Raw genomic sequence first — 22,501 nt, 5'->3', positions numbered from 1 at the left:
CACAGTCAAATGCTCTTTTATTTCAATTTTGAATACATGAAAAGCTGCATCAAAGTAAGGATTATATAAGGTAAATATTGTCTGTAGATATTTGAATTGCATACAACCAAATTGCTTGATAAAATGTCCCATACATTTGAGTTCCGAGATAGGATTCAGACTAATCAACTACGTTCTTATTTATGAGCATAAAAATCTGTGTGCAGGAAACATGTATTCATTCAAGCACTGTTTACACGTTATTATAAGCTCAGCAGAAGCACCCTCAGCTAGCCACATCACCGAAATGACAAAACATGATGTCACAATGCAGGCTGAGCTGTCCGTACTTGTATCATCACATGGAAATGTATATGGGGCAGATAGACAGATACATCTATGTTGTGTTGTCTTGACTCATGCTTTGTAACTTGTTCCCTACACCACATATGCCCATAAATCTCAAATCAATTTGCAGGATTTATCTGCCAATCTGAACACTAGAAACTTGTATTACAATTTGCTTTCTTGAATTCATTAAAGCCATACTACAACCTTCTTGAATAGTTGGACATTTCTATCCTGGAAGGAGAGTATTCAAGTCCAGTATTACTAGAAGGAACTATCTATACTCAAAATACACAGAAAATCAAAGTGTGGTGGGGAAAGTTCAGTACAACATGGCTTATAAAAATCTGATGAGGAAGTAAGGTTCAGCCATTTTATCAATATATGCAGGATTTATCCATTATGGAGAAGAACACCTACCAAAGAACAGGATGGTGTTTGTAGAAAGATGCTTAATAAAAAAGAGGAAGGGATGGTCAGCATTGAATCGTGGCACCATGTATGCACACCTCAACATCATAACCGCAGCAGTGGCAGCAGCTGCTTCAGTGCCTTCTTCATTGACCTCAATGAATGATTTGTGAACAACTTCAGACAGGACTAAATCATCATTAGTTGACATTCCAGAGAAGTTTGACTTGGCCACATCAAATGCATCTGTCATTCCCATGCTTCTAAGAACAGGCTTCAGGTCATATTTTTCCTCCAATTTAAATTTGGGAAAGAAAAGTTCAATTTCTCTTAGGTCCATCATCTTTGGATTGATCCAATCTAGGAGTTTCTCGTAAGTAATTTCTCTCTCCAGCTAAAATAAGATGAATATGAAGCATTAAGGGAGAAAGCAATTCCTGGTTTTATGTTTATATTATGGCACTATGACTTCTAATAATTTCACTCTAATGGAAGTATGAAGCACGTGTTCACATTGACAGAAAAATCCCAAAGTCTTACAAAATGGTTGCAAGGTTTTGTCCTTCCAAGAACATTAGGAAAGATAATTAAAAGTCATAAAAATAGGGGAGATCTTAGAACCATGTCTGCATCTGTTTTCTTAATAGTGACTGGGAGCCTCTAGCTAACTCTGTACCTGATAACTAAAACTTATCAGGTTCAGAGTCCTATCAGAGTGCAGTAAGAGGGGTTTATTATAATTTATTCATGTTTGTGTTAAATTATATACCAATTCTCATTCCAGAAAATCACATAACAGTTTACAATTAATTACAATTAAAAGAAAAGTACAAAATGAGACCTAGTTTGGTATAGTGGTTAAAAGCACTGGGCTACAAACCACGTTCTAGTCATGCCTTAGATAATGAAGCCAGCTAAGTGATTTGGGGCCAGTCACTCCCTTCCAGCCCTAGGAAGAAGGCAATGGCAAACCACTACTGAAAATTCATGTTATTTAATATCCCGCCTTTATTACTTTTATAAATAACTCAAGGCAGGGAACATACCTAATACTCCTTCCTCCTCCTATTTTCCCCTCAACAACCACCCTGTGAGGTGAGTTGGGCCGAGTGTGTGTGACTGGCCCAAGGTCACCCAGCCGGCTTTCATGCCTAAGGCAGGACTAGAACTCACAGTCTCTAGCCTGTTGCCTTAACAACTTGATTTGCCAGAAGTTAAGACTGACTCAAAGGCACATATCCACACACAAAACAAATACCTCAGCTATATGAACTTGTTTATTCTTTCCTTTAAGCTACTAACCTTGGTAGCTATTCCAAGTTAACACTTTAAATTTAAGAACTGAAAACTGAGCCTTGACCCTTTGCATCTCAGTACTGTCAGAGGAAGTACTGTATATTATTGGCAACCTTATCAATTGCCTTGTCCACATCAACTACTGATGGAATTACACAGTGTATACAGCAGCTTGAGATATAACTGTATTAGCTGGTGCTTCTGCAGCTTTTTGCATCCTTTCAAAATAGGGGAAAACACAAGTCAACCCAATGCTACTAAGTATAGTTGCACAAAGCCAAGCTTCAGTATTAAATAGGACAGCATATCAGAGATGTTTTCTGATGGACAAGGGTTTTAGATTCTGTTTCATAAAAAAGCCTCACCTTTTCCAATCCAGTAGAGTTATCTTCAATATTATCAGGAAGCAGAATGATCATGCTCAACTCATTATCAACATACGGCATCTCAAGAATTGCAGTACTATAGTCTGATATGTAGCCCGTGTTGTACTTTGCTTTCTTGAACATCATCTGCACCGTTTTGCTTTCATTCTACAAGTGAGGAAGATTTATGTTAAAAGAAATATTTGAAATAAGTTTGTGGGATACCAGGCTCTAAGAAAATTTCAGGCACCTGTGGTTGCCTCCCTCCCTTCTACTTCAAACCTTCTCTCAGCCTTGGGATGGTGGAGCAACTGATAAGAGAGTTTGTAACAGCTGGGGGAGGAGGCAGCGGCAGCCAGAGAAAGCAGGATGGGAGCACAGAGCTGGTGTGGTTTGGTGATTTTGCAGCAGGCAGCCAGAAAGGAACTAAAGTAACCAAAGAAGAAAAAGGGTGTTTGTTTTCCCATAGATACTTGGAAGGTCCAAAGGAAACAACACCGAGAAGAAAAGTCCTGAGGCAAACCTCTGGAGAGGGGCAAGTGTGTGAAAGCTGCCCAATTAAAGAAGCTCTGTATACTATATATAGTAGCAGCAGAGTTAGTTTGCAGTAGTAGCAGTAATATAAGCATAGTTTATGCATGTATTAGATAAGGATAGAAATAGCTGTATAGTAAAAGTCCATTAGGAATATAGGTTAGTTAGTTATAAGCTAAGATTGTATTAGTTAATCACATAGATATCTAGACCACACTTCTATATTGTACATCGTTGCTTAAGGTAAAATATCCCCTCCCCCAAACCTATAAGGGGAGATCTAAAATCTTTGTGTGTGCAGTGCTTTATTGGGGGACTTTCATTTGAGACTGGGTAAACAACCTTGGGTACAAAAAGAACCCATGACAAAGTGGCAAATACAAATAAATCTATTATGTATTTAGTCTTGGGTTTTTCCCCCCTCTGCTTAAAACTTTCATCTTTCGCTTTAATTTGACTTTTTGAATCAAACTCTTATCGAGTATTTCCACTGTATATAACGTATCTCAGCAATCCACCACATTTTCCAATCTTTATACCTAGTGGGAATTTAGTTTTCAAAGAATTTGGATTATTTTAGAACATTAAGAATTAGATTTAGGAAACAGATAGGCATAGATTATGACTTTTGGAAAAATGATACCTAAAAGAATTATCAATTCTGTGAGCAAAAAAATGCAATGAAACACTGACCTGTGGTTTTGTGCAGCCGTTTTCTCAAATCAGCAGATTTTTATAATATGGGAAATCAAAACTAGCCTCCTTTGTGGAGGGCAATATAGAAAGATATTGTGCCTGTTTCTTCTCCATCTAATACCTCCAGGTGATTATATACAAAGGAACCCCATATTCAGAAAACATATTCAGCTAATCACTACTACTCTGTAGATGTTGTGGATAATCATACAGAGTTAGTGGTAGTGGTGTTGCACCAGGAGTCCCTACTCTCTACCCATAAGAAGTCTGGATGACTCAAGATGACTGATCTCCTTGACTGATCTATCCTCATGGAGATGGATAAAAATGCAAAGAGTAAGCAATCCTGTTGCTGCAGGAATGATTCAAATTAATCTCTCACACTTGCTTTAGATATATACAAAATAACATAATTTAAAATATTCAGAAATGCCTCTTTCACTTCCTACCTTGTTAATCATGAATGGCCTTTCCTGTGTGCGATCTTTGTTGAACTTATTTGCCCAGTTTCCCTTGAAATAGATGGCGTTCACCAAAACGAGCCTTGTAAGAGAATCAATTATTCCCGGGGCAAGCAGATCTCGAATTTTACCTTTTGAGAGTTTAAAAAAATTGTTTTAATCCACAGATACCTTCACATACATAATAATGTTGCACAAATAATTCTTAGGAGCCTGCTTGTCAGATGCTTACTGTTTCTTAAGCATCTATCTAATTTTGCAAATAACATTGAAATACTTAGCAAATCACGGACATGTTTGTAGGTAAATTAGAATAAAGCAATTTTATTATTAGACTTCTATTTTGACTCTCATTCAGTTGCTCAAGGCAGTGTACACAGCACTCCTGTTTCCATGTTCTCACACCACAACCCAGTAAGGTAGGTTGTGCTGAGAGAGAATCACTGGCTCAAAGTAACCCAGTGGGCCCCTCTGGCTGAGGATGAACTACAGCTTTTGCTTCCTCCAGTCCATTATCTTAACATTATTTAGTGAAGTTATGATACATACACATGTTAAGCAACATGCAAGCTAAATAACTGAAATGTGAATATGCTCAGATGTGTCCATCAGTAGAAACAGGCATTTATCCTTGGCTAGAATTTCATCAGAGGTTTGATGGGCTTCCATGTAGCAAGCAAAAGTTAACCTGCCTGCCTTGTCTGTCTCTCTCACATGCACACACAATATTGCATGCCTTATTGCAATTACTAATTAACTCTATTATCATTCTCAAATGTTACGGATTTACTTCTGTTGATCACTTCACAATCTTGACTCTGCCATTATATATGCTGATTATACTTATTGTCCCCAACTTACTTTACATGTAAAGACTGGAAAATAATTCTCCCCCACCATACCAAAGGCCTCATTCATCATACTGAACTGGTCAATCTACCCTTCCTTTCTCAAAAAGGAATAGACAGAATGTGGGAAAATCACCTGATGTTTTTTCTTCCACCCAGGCATTTATATGTCTTCTAGAATCTTCTGGAGCTTGAATGAAGTTAAGTTTCTCCAGACCTGCATGGTAGAATTTCTGAGTGGAATCTATAAATGACTTAAAAAACAATGACATCTCAGTAACAGAAGTAATACCAAAGAGCAGGAACTGATTTCATTCCATTTTTCTATGAACTAATAATCTGGCAACTGTATTACAGTGAATACACCTTACAAACTATCAGTGCCATTGTATAGTTAATACAGCCTAGAAAAAGTGCATCAGATATGAGGAACCATTATGGAGTAGGTAACTTACTTTATACAAGAATATATGTGGCAGTTATTGGTCACATGGTTATATTTATGACTTTTACTTCAAAGTTCTACATTTAGGATGCTAAAGTTTTACCAAGCTGTGTGTTCCTACAATATTCCCAGTAAAAGCAGGTAGACCTTTTAATTCCCCCCCTCAGATATCTGAATGGACCAAAGTAAAGCTATAGGAGTAATAGGTACTTTTCACTGATAGATAAGGAGTCCAGATGCAGTGTAATTCTTCATTTAAAAAGAATCCCCATTTTTTTCGTGGCATTTTCTCTTAAAACAGCAAGTCCAGAATGGCTGTCAATCAAACATGTTATTCTATTTTATATTTGGTTGGTGTGCATACTGAGAGCTAAGGTTGGCAAAGATGCTTCAGATCATGCTTGAGTAGTTCCCACTACCTGTTGGCAATTCCTTAAGGGAGCATACTTTTTCCTAGTTCATGGATCTTTTAAGAGGTTGCCAATATAAAGATCAAGTGCATCCGCATCAGATCCAAAGCACCTCTGGGTCCTAATACTGTGCACCTCTAGACAAGCAGAAGCTTGGCATGAAAAAGTTACTCCTTCTGCACCAAAAATATGATTTAGCACTGGAAAAAAATTGCAGTAGTGTTATGTCATTATAATTCCAAAGTTATAGGAAGACTTTTCACAATGCAGCACCGTACTATAGTGGGGTACACTACAGTAAACAAACTGAAAAAGGAAAGACAAAGCTAAGCTTGAGTGGTCTGTTCTTGACTAATGAAATAGTTGGTTTTACAGCCAATTTCATTAATTGGGGAGAAGGGCAATAGGACAATCTTTTTTTCCCATATTAACTATACAATAGATACCAGTGGTCAAAATTTAGCTCTCTAGAGAAGGCTCTAATGCTGGGAAAAGTAGAACAAAGTGGATGGACTCATTTACAGCAGCAGTGGGTGCACCATTGGGAGACTTAAAGGACCAGGTTAGGGCCAGTTTCCTCCTACAGAAAATCTACCTATGTGGTAGCTCACAGTCTCGACTTGATGTCACATAATCAATCAGTCAAATGTTGTCTAAGAATTAGTCACTGGTCTGTCTTTCGATGCCTCTTCCAACCTGCTGTTATATTTCACTAGAACATAGAGGCAAAGCCTGCCAAATTGCGATTCTGATGAGATATAGGCACACATAACCCAGCTTATATTTCATTAGAACAAACAGAGCATTTATGGTTATTTCCAGCTAGTTCTCCAATATGTATGTAACTTACTGCAAGAAAATCATACGACGTTTCTCCAAAGAGCCTGTTGGCTAGACTGAGGACATAATTGGCGCCTGGTTTGTTGATTTCAGAAATGAGTTTCTCAAATCTTTGGTGAACCTCATTATTGGATATAGATAGCACCTATAACATGATATATGGTTAATCAAATTATGTTTAATATCAATTCAAAATTTAATACAGCAATAGTAAACTTTGGAAAAACATAACACATTCAGTTAAAATGGTCTCTATACATTTTGGAGCCAAATTCTTTGAAGGATTGCCTGCACACGTATACCTTTTTAAGTTAATGGCTGACCTTGTCTGGGCTTAAAAGCTAAACAGGGTTGGGCTTAGTTAGTATCTGGATAATGTTTTAACCCCAAGGTTGTAGAGTAGGCTGAAAAATGAAAAATAAAAACCTTCCTTAAAGACAACAGTGACAAACTACTTCCCTACTGTTGCCAAGAAAACATAGGTGTCCATGAAGTCACTAAGAGTTAAGTTTGACTTGAAGAAGACCTGACTTTACTGTACATGTTTGGGCTGCTCCATGTTTGAAAGTCCTACTCATTGATCTGCTCTGAAGATCAATTTGACAGAAAAGCGAGAGAGAGAGGGTTTTCAGGAATGTCCCTTCCCTGGAAATATAGGCTTCTAAATCACAAAGAGCACCCCTCCACGCATACTGTATTTAAAAAGAGGCAGAAGGAACACTCTTGTACCTGCTTTTACTCTTTACATACACAAACGTTTGAGCAAATCGAATCATGACTACACATCACCCTCTGTCCAACCTTCCTCCAAATCTAGAATGGAAGGTATTTCTTAGGGCAATGGTAGCCAGCATTTTTGAAGGCAAAGACTGAACTTAAGAAGAAGAGGGAAGAGAGGCAGCTGCAGTGAGTTGGGCACTGTTAAGGTCATGCCCCAGTGCCTGAAGGTTGTTGGGGTATGGATGGGGAGGAACAGACTTAAACTCAACCCTGAGAAGACTGAGTGGCTGTATGTTTCCGTTTCTCCTGGTACCATAACTTTCCATCTTTAGTTCTGAATGGGGTAGCGCTCCTCTAGACAGAACCAGTGCACAATTTGGAGTCTTCCTGGACTCATAGTCCCTGCAGGTAGCAGCAGTAGCTGGGCTTTGTCCAGTTTGTATGGTCCACAAACACCACCCTTTCCTGGACTGGGAATCCCTTCTCTTAGTCAGTCATGCCATAGCTGCCTCACATGTGGGCTACTGCAATGTGCACTACCTAGAGCATTCTTGAAGGCCACTTAGAAGCTGCAGCTGGTCCAGAATGCAGCAATATGGGCAGTTTTAGGCACAACTCTGCTGCAAGAGCTGTGCAGGTCATCAGTAAGCTTGATAACCTTGGGTGAAATTCAGGGTGCTGGTTGTGACCTATAACATCTTCATGGCATGGAGCTTCATGGCCACTTTTCTCCCATTGTTTCAATAGGCTATGACAGAGTTGCTCCAGGTCCCATCTTCAAAACAGTGCCATGTTTTGCCTTCTCGGTCATGGTACTTGCCCTCTGGAATCATTTCCTCTTGGAGATTCAAGTTGCCCTGACCCTGCCATCCTTTAAATGGGCCTTGATGCTGTGTCCATCACCCCATCCCCCAAGTTTGGAGTTCCTTTTATTTTTTTTTAAAAAAGCGAAGTCAATTTTAGGACTTATACAGGAAGTGGTATGTTCTTCCTACCTCAGCATATCAGTAAACTGTGTTGCTGATTTATGGCAATTGTGGTGAAGGGTATCTCCAGGATCCACAAAAATGGATTTTCAAACCCTGGGACTTCAAGTTAAGGACTTTTGTCCAAAATAAGACTCTGTTTCCAGAGTTAGTAACTGCATTAATGGCTTTTAAAAAGTAAATTAACAGGCACAGAGGACTGAATCCCCATTAGACCTCCTATGCATGCTGCTTGCATTCCAGGCAAATAGCAGCTGCTACCCTCCTCATGCAAACAGCAGGTACAAGAATCCCAAATCTGGATGAGAATTGCATTGGGATGGCACCCCTTGTGCTTGCTGTATTTTTCAAAAGCTAATCAGACCCTTGGCAATTGCATGAACAGCATCATCTTAAGAGTGTAGCTTTTTTGAGGCAATAGGTGTAGTTGGAACTTTCTCATAAATGGCTACCAAAGGTGGGGACCACCTAAGTCTTAAAAGGACCATCTAATTCCAAACCAACCCCCTTTTTGATAAAATGTACCTTTGACATCTGAACCTGTGTGTTACCTCTGGCACCCAACAAGACCATGGGCAGTGCCGAATAAATACTCAAGGGAGAAATAAGCAAATTCTTGGTAGGATCATTTGCACTAAGCTGCTTGAAGAGCTTCAGGCCAAAGGCAGTATTTGCTGCAGAGGGGCTGTCCATGTTTCAGAACCTAGAGAATAAATAGAGATAGTACAATAAACCACATGTCAGCTCCTAGATAATGAGATGATCTAAACATCCCACCCATGGAACACTATTCTACTTGCTTTAAGGAATACAATTTACAGAACTTAATGGGCAAAAAAAAAAAAAAGGAAACCATGAACACTACTTCCAGATTCATATGTAATTCCAAAGATAAGAACTCCTGCTTTGCTGCTGATCGTGGAAAGGAGGACCCTGCCGTTCAGTCATGCTCATTTTGTATACAGGCAGCTGTTGTTTCCATGCAAGGAAGGAGAGGCTAAAGGATCACAAGAAGCTGGGTGGGCACCAAGTCTTATAACTAAAGCAAATGAGTAAGGGTAATTGAATTACAGATTCCTAAAGGCAAAAGTTGAAGGTATGCAAAGAAATATGATTTGCCTATTCCCCCAAGAGAGTGGTCTTTGTTTAGGTCCCCACTACAAAAAGGGTAGGTCCGGAACAAAAATGTGATCTGAATTGAGACGAAACTGAAATTAAGTTAAAATTAATTAAAAACGATTGTCAGTATTAAATGAATTATGAAGATTTAATGAATATATCAAACACTGCCTATTTAATAATTCTCTCCTTCTTGCACATTGACAATTTCAGTTTGGTGACAACTTTCAGAGGGGCACTCAAGGATTTCAGAAGCTGTAGATGGGGGACTTCTGGGGGAGAAATGGCAGATTAAAGACAGTTCTGCTTTTTGCTGTGATGGATAAGAGGAGACAGCGCAGTATTAGGCTCTTTGGAGCCCTCTCTGAACAAGGAGAGGACTGGGTCACCCACACGTACTTCATACAGAGGCTCCTTGCATAGAAATCACCTAATTGTGAGCATTCTGGAAGTCACAGGAAACACCTTGCAAAGCCGTGGTTCAGAGCCTTCAATGGACACTAGATCTGCTTTCGCTTCCATTCTTAATTAACATTGGAAGTTATTTATTAATGAGACTTCTGGCGGGGAAAATGGCAGCTTAAGTGGTTCCTTTTGAAGCGGAGCCGACAGTGCAGTTATTTTGGATTCAAGCAGGGTCCTCAAAGCCTGAAGAAGCCTGAATTCTCCAGATTCAAGGAGAATCCAAGAAATCACCCCATTTGTCCTCCAGACGACCATTCCTCACAGGGGGATCATGAAACGGAGTTTCTGCGGTTGACTGGTGAGTGGAGCAGCTGGGAGACGGGGCTGTCATCTCTTTCCAGACTGCACTGAAGCTGGGAACTGGACTTTAGAGCCAACTACTCCATTTCTAAGACACTTTATTATGTACATATTTGTTACTTAAGAGAGGATTTTTACAGCAAAGAGAATTTTATACTCTTGGAGATTTTCGTTATTTTTTCTGATTTTTTTTTTTAATGTGATTGGTTTGGTAAATAGTGTTTTGTATAACAAGAGACCTCTTCCAGAAAATTAGAAACATTGGAGGTAAATTCCAGGCCAAAATGGGTATGATCAAAAACAAAGATGGCAAGGACCTAACAGAAGAAGAAGAGATCAAGAAAAGGTGGCAAGAATATATGGAAGACCTGTATAGGAAGGATAACAATATTGGGGATAGCTTTGATGGTGTGGTCAGTGAGCTAGAGCCAGACATCCTGAAGAGTGAGGTTGAATGGGCCTTAAGAAGCATTGCTAATAACAAGGCAGTAGGAGACAACGGCATCCCAGCTGAACTGTTCAAAACCTTGCGAGATGATGCTGTCAAGGTAATGCATGCTATATGCCAGCAAATTTGGAAAACACAAGAATGGCCAACAGACTGGAAAAAATCAACTTATATCCCCATACCAAAAGAGGGAAACACTAAAGAATGTTCGAACTATCGAACAGTGGCCCTCATTTCACATGCCAGTAAGGTAATGCTCAAGATCCTGCAAGGTAGACTTCAGCAATTCATGGAGCGAGAATTGCCAGATGTACAAGCTGGGTTTATAAAAGGCAGAGGAACTTTATACTTTTCTGGAGGGGGGTATTCTTTTATATATATCTTCTTTTCTCTATTTCTTTGTATTTCCTTTTTCCCTCTTTCCTTTTCTTACTTTGTATTAGTTTTTATCTTTGTGTAAACTTTACTATTTAAAAAAAAGAAGCTGTAGTGCATTCCCTTCTGAAGAAATAGAATGGCTCTATTCACTTGATTTCCCAACAGTGGTCTGAGAACCAGCACTCCAAGTGTCCAGTGTCACAATCTCACTGTACACTCACTAACTCAACAGACCACAGGAATCCCACCCTGGTGAGACCATTGGTGCCAGGGACATCCCTTCATGGAAAGGCAGGGGGTACCACCCAGTTGCAACTAGAGGAATCATCCCTGAAGAAGGGAAGAAGATAAATATAGTCATGCCTTATCCTGAGAGGCTCAGTGTAATACAAATAGAAATCTGAGTTGACAAACACAACAGGCATTAGAGTTAGTTCAAAACAGCTACCAGCTCTGTTTGGGGTTAGCTGATTCCCTTAGCCAACTCCATGGTCCAAACTGCTGAGTGGTTAGCTTTCTTTACACCTTCAGAGTTTGAAATGAGACTTCAGAGAGGCCCACAAAAACAGGACCTCCCTATGTGGGAAAAAGTGGAATGTTGGCACAAAGTGAGGGAAGTGGAAAGAGCCCAACCCTGTGAATTTATATCCTACAGCAAGCATATAAAAACAAGCTAAATGATGGTGAGTGAGGATATCGGGGTGATTCATGTGGTACAAACAGGTCCAGGAGAAGGAAAAGGCTTAATACTAGAAAGCAACGAGAGAAAGAGAGAAATTGGGGGAGAATGGAAGTACACCTATTTCCAGGCTGCAAATATCCAGAGAACCCCTAGATGGCAGTAAAGAATTGGAATTTTCTGTAATTTTTTGCTTCCATCTTGTGGTTATCTGGTTGAGGGGGCCCTATACTCCACAGACCACTTCCACAACGCACCAGGAGCAATGAACTCTATAAACAGAAATATCCTGTTGCAACATAATTGCTGGCTCTCTTAAGAAAGCTATTCTATAGTTTACAGAAAGGCTAGCAGCTACTCATCTTAATTTTGTATATTTAGTGGTTAAACTTAAAAGTTATTAAAAATAAAGCCAGTTTGGTGTAGTAATTAAGGCATCAGACTAGAAACTGGGAGACCGTGAGCTCTGATCCCACCTTAGGCACAAAACCAGCTGGGTGACTTTGGGCCAGTCACTCTCTCTCAGCCCTAGGAAGGAGGCAATGGCCAACCACTTCAGAAATCCTGCCAAGAAAACTGCAGGGACTTGTCCAGGCATCAACAATGACATAAAAGCACCCCCCCCGCACCCCCCAGTTAAATAGTATTTAAAAAGAAAAAAATTAAGCACTGGAGTTAATCAACGCTGACTAATTTCCCTGACCTGGTGCCTTTTGGATGTACAGGAGTTCCTATTATCCCCAGGTGGCCAATTTATCAGTTTTATAGCCAACAGTCAAACATTCCTCTTTTATACACCTAGGCTATAAAGTAGCTGCCACAGAGTTTAACCAGAAATTATTAACCAGGTCCATGATTCATCCTACTATACAAGCACAGGTACCTCAAACTCACATATATATTGCAGTACACTATACTGCAAATGCTGGAGTGGGCTCCACAATTGACTGAAACACGTCCTGTTAGAGTTAGGTGTTTTTAAGGTGCCAAAGGCACCAGGTCAGCTTTATCCCCAGAATACTAAGTATTTATACAACAACTTCCCAACGAAGTGAGCAATAGCAGCTGTCGATCAGCACTAAGGCAGGGCTAGGTCAATCTCACCTGCGGCACCTCCAGGAATTAGGACAGGGCAGAAAGAAACAAAGATGGTTATACCTGGAAGGGGTAGTTACTCTGGGCTGCTTGGGCAGTTATTGGCGACTTCTGCTTGGGGAGAAACGCTGAAAAAGCTGCAAGAAATCTGGGAAGAAACAGAATGAACAATTTTGAGGTACTGCCCTGCCGGGCTGGCTCAATAGCCTCCTGGCACCCCTCCCCAGGCGGTGGAGACCCTTTGATAGAGAAGGAGGAAGCGGCCGGAAAGGAATCCGGGCGTGGGGAAGCAGATGTTCATGTGACATTGTCCCTTTAAACTCTCTGGAGAGGCCTTTTACTCAATCACAACCTCCCTTTGCTGCTACGGACCTAATCCAAGCGTCGCTGCAATTAAAGAGATAAGCAATCCCCGGCAGCCGAGTTCAACGCCTTCTGGATTTTCCCTCCCAATTCCTGAATGTCAGTCGCACTTGAGGGAGTTTTAGCGGCTCTTCTTACCTAGAGAAAACTCTTTCAGTAACTTTCCTGGAAAGATGCCGAAAAGAGAGCTCAGCCAGCCCCCTTTAAAAGCTTCGCAGCCTGCAGGCCGAAGCAGTGTTTCTTCAACTTCCTTCCTTCTATCCCTCTGCAAAATCCTCGCAGGCGGGGAAACTTCTCGGCGAGCGAGCTTGCGAAACTACTGCTCCACCCTTGGCGATGAAGAGTAACTGCGTTTTGCCACGCTTTTAAGGGACACCACGGGGGCGTTGGCGTCCAGCCTCCAGCGCTGGCTTTCCCCAGCCGTTTGCACTGAGCATGTGCAGAAGTGGCTGTTGGGACGTAATTCTGTTCCGCGGAATCAGAAGTGAAAGTGTTCCATAATTCAACCATCCGTTATGGAAAAGAAATATGGAGAGACTCGCGAAAGTATTCAACATGTGCTCTGCCTTGCTTGTACACGTGGTGTGCTCTTTTTACTGATCATACGGACTAGCAATAAAGGCTGCCCTACAAGACTGATTAATCTCAAAAAGCTAAACAAGGTGAATCCTGAATGGGAGACCACGGGGGAAATCACAAGGCTAGACTGAAATGAGAGAAGAAGAACGTCCTGGGAGAAGGCGGTGTTGAAGCGTTTGTATATTATGCCAAGAAAACTACATGAATCTGCCCATCCAGGAGTTAGATTCCACTAGGGTGTCTTATACGTTGTTAATTCCTAGCCCAGGGTTTCTCAACCAGGGTTCTGTGGATCCCTAGTGTAAGGTATAGAAAAATACAATTTGTAAATAAGCAAGATCTATATAAACATATAGAGCAATATCATATAGATCTTGGTTGGGGGAGATTTTTAGGTGCAAATATTAATATTAGTTAATAGCGAAGGGGGGAGCAATATATGTAAAAAGTTTAAACTAGTGAGCAACACAATGTTACACCTTTAAAACTAACAACAAGTCAGGAAAAGATAGTGGGAAACTCATTAAATGATAATAGCTAACCCAAGTAAAGCTTTCAATGGCTTACAAATAAGGTAACAACTTAGAACGCTTTCAAAAGAGATGGGCCTCTTTGTGAGTAGCTTAACAGAAAGAGAGAGACGGTGGGACCCTATGCCATTAGCACTATGCAATCAACATCAGGATGACCTCCCCATGAATTAGGGTAGGATGTGCCAAAAGAATGCAAGGGAGGAAATAGCAGGCAGGGGCCTCCACTGGGAACAAGGAGATAAGGTTTGGTGAAAATAAGGGTAAGAGGGATGAGGCGGTCGGAAGATCGTGCGTCTGAGTGCCCAGCCAATGGGTAAATAGGCCAGAAAGGGAGGGGGGAGGCTGGACAGGGAAAGGTATAAGAAAGTGTGTATTTGTAATTTTGGGTGTGGCATCTCTCCTTTCGATCAGACTGCGTAGCCTGGTCGAGGTGCCCACCGCGCTTTGCAAATCGCTCAAATAAAGTAAGTTCCTTTTCAGAGATCTCTGGTCCAGGGTTTCATTATTTTTATAACCAACACTAGGGTTCCACAGAGGTCAGTAGGGGTTCCCTGGGAGATCACAATATGTTTAAAAAATCGGGGAACTTCACATTAAAGAGGTAAGTTTAATTCTTTAGTTTAAGAACACTGTTAATGCATATATACAGGCCTACACGTGAAACATAAACTTTTGTAACTTCTGGCCTATATTTGAGCCTGAATATGCAGGGGTTCCCCGAGGCCTGAAGAATATTTCAAAGGTTCCTCCAGGGTCAAAAGGTAGAGAAAGGCTGTCCTAGAGACTCAGAACAAAGGCCTGGATGCACTGAAGAAGGGCAAATCTGAACTAGAGATCTGAAGGCATGGGAAGGTTGTGGAAAATCAGACAGTGGGAAAAGCATGAAAAACTTTTTTCCCCAGTTAGGCCATGCATCTAAACTTAACATATTTTTCTAAAAAAAGAAACAAAAACCCAAAGTAGCTGTGGAAAACCAAGTACATGTAATTACAGCAGTTCCTATAGCCTGTTTCTCAGTGGAAATGGAGGCCCAAAGCAATGTAGATCTTTTTCACGTGGACAAATGATGGCCTAAGTACAAAGATTTCACGATCGGTTATATCATTCATTCCTTAGGCTGAATCAGTAGTTGCCACACCCAGAAAAAAGACTTTCGCTAGAACTGATATGTTAATGAGTCCACTGTTTGCCTAAACATCTGATGTAAGAGACAGGGAACTGATCACCAGGTTGAGTGATGCAGAGCCAAGTCCAGGAGGGACTGCCTCACCTAGACCTCTGTTAAAACAGCAGGATTAAAAAGCCAAACAATTTATATATTTTTTTATTTTATTTATGAATTCACAAAAATACGATGATGGAGGAAGCATCATTTCTCAAGGTTTTAGTTGCTTGACAATGTGCTTCGCTAGAGTCATGTCAAATTAATCATGTATTTGAGCCCCCCCCAAGTAAGAGTCATACTGATCATTTCTTGTTTACAAATGCAAAAAATAAAAAAGTCTGGAAAATGTGCAGTAATTTCTAGTGCTGTTTACATTTGTAACCTCAGATCAGAGTGTAATTAAAAACGGTGGTGTATTTTTTCTTCAATTCATATAAGGCCATACAGTACCGTGGCTGTTACTTGTTATTAGAAAGGACTCAAGGGAGACCAGGTACATGACTGTTGAATTTAATAAGACAATTGCAGATTTAGCAGTTGGATTGCACTAGGTGGTAAATCCTTTTGATAGGTAAGCAAATAACCACATTCTCTCACTATCTTTTGTTCATGCCCATATCATCTTCTATAATATGAACTTTTTTATTTACGATTTATTTATTGATTATTGTTTTCATTATTTTACCTTCATATTAGAATGACCTTCTCAATACACCCTTTGTGTGATGTCTTTGGGGATTACCCTGAACCTACACTTAAAAATGTTTCTTCTCGTGCTTCCTTATAGCGAGAGCAACTTAAAATTAGGAATCAAGGCAATATTGGAATAAATCATAAGAACATAAGCAGTGCCCTGCTGGACTGGACCCCTGGCCCATCTAGTCTAGCAGTCTGTTCTCACAGTGGCCCACCAGCTGCAGGAGGAAGCCCCAGCAGATGGCCTTCAGAGGCAATCACACTTCCATCAAGGCTAATAGCTAGCTTATGGCCCTGAGAGTTCATCCCGAGGTGAACTCTCTTAACAGATCCAGTCCTGTCCTCTGAGTGACCCTTTTAAAATTACAGATATTTTTTAAAGGTCAAGAATCATAGTTACCAAGAAAGATTCCAATGATTTGAATGTCCTGTTTAAGTCAAAAGGGAAAGTATATGTGTGTACAGTATGTGTGTATATATTGTGTATACCCATATATACAAAACAAACCTTACAATTTTATCGTGTTGAATGTGAGGGAAACAGTCTCAATACTGAAACGTTGGATAAGTTGTAATTCCAGTGCTCAGATATCAGTTGGGTGACATATAAATTTTAATAACAATAATAATAATAAAGTACTAATAGTAATAGGCACCTTGGGTGCAATCCCCAAACATCTGGAGCACCACTTGAACACCATTGGCATTGACAAAATCACCCATCAGTGAATTGCAAAAGGCAGCTTTACTTGGAACAGCTTACATCCTGTGATGATACCTTTAACATCATCAAACAACAACATCTGTCTATCCCAGGTCCTTGGGAAAGACTTGATAGGTGGACAAAAATGCCAAAAACGGCCTAAACATCTGACTGTGCAACCAACAAAATCATGACCTAGTGCTACCAATCACCTCAGCAAAGATCCTTTTCTGTGGTTATCCTTGATATTTTTTTCTATCACCATTCATTATACTAAAGAATCTCCTTCCATTTCACCCTTTCCTCCAGTTCAGAAAAGAGAAAGAAAATGCTTTCCCCCCCCTATGTATACTGTACTGATTTTCCAAACCCTGAAGTGAGAATTTGGTTTGCTTTTTTTCATTTGCTAAATTCTGCAGGAAAAAAACATCAAAAACTACTCAGAAGCGAAGAACAAAGCAGGGGTCCTGTTGACTTTACTTCTCTGAAGTCCCTCAACCCCACTCAGCCACATGTTCAGGAGAACTGCCCTGAAACAGTCCCACAAGAAGAATTATAAATTCAGCTACACCACCCAGCCTCATTGCTGGGTCAAATAAGTCAAATTCTGCCTTATTAAAGTGGCTCGGGTGAACCCTAAAGCAGCTGCAGCTTCAATTTAACCGATTGCATCATAACTTCCTGCAAATTGTAGTAAAAATGCACTAAGCCAGGGTTTATAGCATGCAGTCTGTAAAAATCTCAGTGTCCTGCTGAATGATCCAGGCTTTCTAGTTGGAGGAGTTTGTCACTTCCTGTTCTGTTTTTTTCCTAGTTTAGTTGAAGACCTAATACATAACAGTAATCCTAACAAACTGACCAAGCGTGGGAAAAGCCCAGCCATATAAACCCTGCAGGTTAAGGCGGTCCCAATCTGTGCCTCTGTCATGTTCCCGTTCTGATGTTTATGGTTCCTCGTAACGTTTCACATGTCATATCTGCAGTTGCGTGCCTGCCTGGCCACGCTGGTAAATTTCCTTTGTGCTGACTTGTGATCTTCTGGAATGTATGTTTGGGTTATCTCTGCTGTTCAAGGTTACTTTCTCAGGCCGATTCTAACGGTTGCTAGCATCTGGGGTGGGTGGTTGCTATGCTAGCCTGAGGGGAGGGTTCGCAACGGGAGCAAGGCTTTTTAGGTTGTGTTTGGCGCCTTTTGCTCATTCTCAGCTTTCTTCGTACTTTGCATACTATTCATTCAATAAATTAGTTTTCTCTAGTAATTACTGATGAGACTCCTTTTATTGGAATAGGCAATCATTACATAAAGCTGAGAATGAGCAAAAGCTCACCAATTCCTCAGTGCTACGCATGCGCTTAACAGTCTGGAAGGGAGCCCCCTGCTCGCCATCCTTACTCATGACAGTCACTAACTGGCCACAAAGAAATACAGTGAACTCTTAACTCTTCCATCTAGTGGTGGTCTGGATTTTTGCAGCCTAATATGATAGCCCTAATCCTACTGAATTCAATGAGGCTTATTTCTATGTAAGTTGATACAGACTGCAACTTTAATCACAAATCATTTATTTCTCTGCCATCATTAAAAAAAAAAGCTCTTCAAAAAACAGTAGTGTCAGCAAAGAATGGAATAGCTCCCCAGCACAATGCGTAGGAAGAAGACAAGAACTTAAATTTATTTGTGAGCATGTTTAAAAAGAAAACCTTAATTACTTTCAGCTGCATTTTTCCAGACCAGAATTTATTTGTCTGATCAATTTATATAGCCTCTCATCTCGCAATTGTGACTCTGAGTGGGGAACTCAGAGGATTAAACCGCCAACAAAAGAAGACACAAGGCAATAACTAATTATAACATAATAATACAACATACTGGTGTCTGAGAACAAAGTAACTCAAACCATACAAAACACAAAATCACATTGATGGGCTGACCCAACCTCCATATCCCATGCCAAAGGGAACAACTAGGTTTTCAAAGATTTTTGAAATGCTAGCAGGGTCAGGTTCAAACAAATCTCTGGAGATATGAGGGCAAATACAGTAACAAAGAACAAGCCTTGTGTGGCACAGAGTGGTAGGCGGCAGTTTTGCAACTGAAACTCTCCCCACAACCCGGGTTCGATCCCAGTGAAAGCTGGATTCTCGGGTAGCTGGCTCAGGTCGACTCAGCCTTCCATCCTTCCAAGGTTGGTAAAATGAGTACCCAGCTTGCTGGGGAAGGTGACGACTGGGGAAGGGAATGTCAAACCACCCTGCTCTATAGTCTGCCAAGAAAACATCCTGAAAGCGGCGTCCCCCCAAAGGTCAGACATGACTCGGTGCTTGCACGGGGGACCTTCCACCACCACACAGTAACAAAGAAGGTATGCCTCCTGGGTCCCACCAGGTGACACTGTTTAAAAGGGGACCCAAAGCATGTCCACCCTATTGGATCTAGCAGCTCAGGCAGAAATAATTTAAGAAAGGAGGTCCTGCATATTGTAGAGGAGTTTGTATTAAATATATCTTAAAAAATATGCACAGGTTCATATTTCAGCACCCAAATTTGGAGCTGCCGTGAGTGACTGACAGTTTTGCTAACTGAAGTCCCAAATCAGGTTGGGGAAGCTTGTATTAAATGTCTTGTCATGTACAGCAGCGTTTCTCAACCTTGGCAGCCTTAAGAGTGTGGACTTCAATTCCCAGAATTTCCCAACCAGCCATGCTGGCTAGGGAATTCTTGGAGTTGAAATCCACATATCTTAAAGTTACCAAGGTTGAGAAACATTGGTGTAGAGTAGGAGCACAGGACTTCAGTGGGCTGCTGCAGGATAGTATGCAGACTGTCAAGTCTTAAAAACATTTGGCCTAGATTTAGTGCTTGTAATATCTTCAACCTGCTGCTAAGCATTTTTGCTCCAACATCAACCCTGCTGATTTCAATGAGTTTTCCTGGCTAAGTGCATTTCAGATTTCAACTTCACAAGAGTCATTGAGTAAAACTGGAGAAGCTGTAAAAAAATTCTAGGAAGAACAAAACCAGCCAAAGAAGAGAATGCTTTTTGTTTGGTTGTGCCTGATGAAGAAAAGGAAGGGATGGTCTGCTTTGACTTGGACAGGCCGTAGAGATGACCTCAATTCAACAGGTGCTGCGGTAGCAGTGGCTGCTTCCATACCCTTTTCATTGACCTCTATAAAGGACTTGTGAAATACTTCAGACGAAACCAAGCCATTTTTGGTTGACATTCCTGAGAAATCTGCTTGGATGGGATCAAAGACATCCTTCATTCCCATTTTGCTCAGGGTAGGCTTGAGCTCATCAGTCTCTTCCAGTTTGATCCTGGGTAAGTGAACCTCCACTTCTAGTTTTTCCATCATTTCTGGACTGGTCCATATTGATAATCTCTCGTAAGTTAATTCTTTTTCCAGCTAGAGTCAAATTACAGAGAAAGCTTGATAGGAGGCATTAATTGACACACATGGTTTTTCTCATGAAAGGAAAAACAATTTTGTCAGGGAGGAGATGTGTAAGGATTGCCTACCTTAATAGACTCAGACTCACAAGCAGGAACTTAATGATATCTGATTTATTAAAGAATAGTATGCAAATACAGAGAAAGCTGAGAATGAGTAAAAGCGCGCCAAATACAAACTAAAAACCCTCGGCTCAAACGTAATCCCTCCCCTCGCCCTGCCGTTGCAAACTCCCCCCCCCCCCCCAGGTGCTGGTAACCGTTTCTGCTGATGTCCTGGGAAAGGAACCTTGAACACACGAGATAACCCAAACACATTCCAATCCAGCTACTAACATATAACAATCCCACGAGATGGAATCCTCCTCCCCTCCCAGACGAAACACGCATCAGCCAAATGACATGCGAAACGTTATGATGTACCGGCAACATTGGAACGGTGAACATGACAGATGGCTCAAAGTGCACTCTACCCACAATTATCAGAGAAAATCAATTAGAAACTTTACTTCTAAGCAGACATAAATAAGTTTACGCTATAACTTTTCTTCCTCAGAAAGGAGGGGAATTGCAGGGGGACACAAAGATAATTTTTTTCTGGTAGCAAGTAAAACCTAAAAAAAGGTTGGACAACTTTTTCAGCTCAGTTACTTAAGGGCAGTGTTTCTCAACCTTGGCAATTTTAAGATGTATGGATTTCATGGTGGCTGGGGAATTCTGGAAGTTGAAGTCCACACATCTTAAAGTTGACCACAGAGTTTCTTCAATGTAGAATACAGGACACTCTACAATTTCTATGTAACAGTCTTTTGAAGATATGTGAAAACAATTATTTTACCAGCTCCAGACCAATAGTCTCATCTGTTATATCCTCTGGAAGAAGGATGAACATGCTGAGGTCATTGTTAAAATATGGAAGTTCTTCAATAAGACCTGTAATGTGTCAACATAGAATGCTGGAAACTTACCTTTACCAACATCATTTGTACAGGCTTTGACTGGATCTGTTAATTTAAACAAAACAAAAAATTTAGAGTTTTTCAGATCTGGTAAATACAATAGCAGCACAGAAATTAAATCAATCCATGTATGGTTCCAAAAATGATCTCTGCTGCAACTTAGGGGTTGTGATAATGGTTTCTACTCTGGAGCATCACTGAAAGCTCATAGGTAGAAATTAATACAATTGCTGACATTGGTGCTTCTAGTTGAGTTAGTGGCTATTTCAATAAAAAAGCTGTTTATTATAACAAGAGACTTAGGTCTATACATTGTTCTTAGGGTCAGTTTCCTTCTGGACACTTTAATTTATAGTTATTACTTACCAAATATCCATGATAAATTATCTGAGGAACAGACTATCTCAGTATGAATCTGTCCAGATACTAAAATCAGCAGGAGAGACCTCCTTAAAGTTGCCTCTGCTTTCTGAAGTTATGTTTGGGGCACCCAGGTAAGGCCTTTGTTTATGTTGCTCCCAAGTTATGGAATGCACCTTTGTGGGACCAACTCCACTCTTTCTACTTTTAGGACCTCAAGACCTTCCTATTTAACCTGGCCTTCTCACTTTGAGCTATTTTATACTGATTTTATTTTTTTAATAATTTCAAGTGTTTATTCTATTTCTTTTTTAATTGATAAATCATCTTGAGGACAGAAAGGCAGGATATGAATTGTAAAAACACCAGTGCTCCATGAACTGCACTGGTTACCAGTTGGCTTCTGGGGGCAATTCAAGGTGCTAGTTGTAGTCTTTAAACCCTACATGGCATATGGCCTATTTATTTGAGGACTGTCTGTTTCCTATGGTTTCTGCCCACCTTGTAAGATCTGACAGAGTTTGCATGCTCCTGATTCCTTCATTTAAGAAATGTCATCTGGCAGGACCCAGAAGGTGGCTTTCTGTATCACAGTACCTGCTCTCTGGAACAGCATCCACCCCTCGGAGATTCATATGACCCCCACATTGGCCTTCAAAAGAGTATTAAAAACACAACTCTTCCCCTAGGCCTTGAGTTAGAGTGATCTGGGGATGGTAGTGGTTCTGTTTTGATCCCCGTAGGTGGAGGAGTGAATTGGTTGTTGTTCCTTCCAGATGACATTGTCTTTTGGATTTTATTTCTGATTTTTACCATTTGTATATGTTAAGCTGCCCAGAGCCATTAGAGCTGGGCAGCCTAGAGATCT

At 40.6% G+C, this 22,501-nt stretch overlaps 2 protein-coding genes across 2 annotated transcripts; both read right to left on the bottom strand.

Annotated features, from left to right (window-relative positions):
- LOC134493956 (serpin B6-like) lies at nucleotides 1–13,437 on the bottom strand. Its single transcript, XM_063298806.1, has 7 exons — nucleotides 13,325–13,437; nucleotides 8,865–9,042; nucleotides 6,644–6,778; nucleotides 5,075–5,192; nucleotides 4,079–4,221; nucleotides 2,400–2,567; nucleotides 1–1,132 (listed from the first exon to the last, which is right to left on the bottom strand). Exons 2-7 carry the CDS (start codon nucleotides 9,030–9,032, stop codon nucleotides 728–730), a joined length of 1,137 nt encoding a protein of 378 aa, XP_063154876.1. The 5' UTR covers nucleotides 9,033–9,042; nucleotides 13,325–13,437; the 3' UTR covers nucleotides 1–727.
- Nucleotides 13,438–19,537: 6,100 nt separating this feature from the next.
- On the bottom strand, nucleotides 19,538–21,337 carry LOC134493957 (serpin B10-like). The gene is made up of 2 exons (XM_063298807.1): nucleotides 21,153–21,337; nucleotides 19,538–20,270 (listed from the first exon to the last, which is right to left on the bottom strand). Exons 1-2 carry the CDS (start codon nucleotides 21,204–21,206, stop codon nucleotides 19,866–19,868), a joined length of 459 nt encoding a protein of 152 aa, XP_063154877.1. The 5' UTR covers nucleotides 21,207–21,337; the 3' UTR covers nucleotides 19,538–19,865.
- Nucleotides 21,338–22,501: the final 1,164 nt, after the last annotated feature.

Source organism: Candoia aspera, chromosome 3, assembly GCF_035149785.1.
Source record: "Candoia aspera isolate rCanAsp1 chromosome 3, rCanAsp1.hap2, whole genome shotgun sequence".
In the NCBI taxonomy this organism is placed as follows: Eukaryota; Metazoa; Chordata; class Lepidosauria; order Squamata; family Boidae; genus Candoia; species Candoia aspera.
This window is presented reverse-complemented; position numbering and strand designations above follow the sequence as displayed.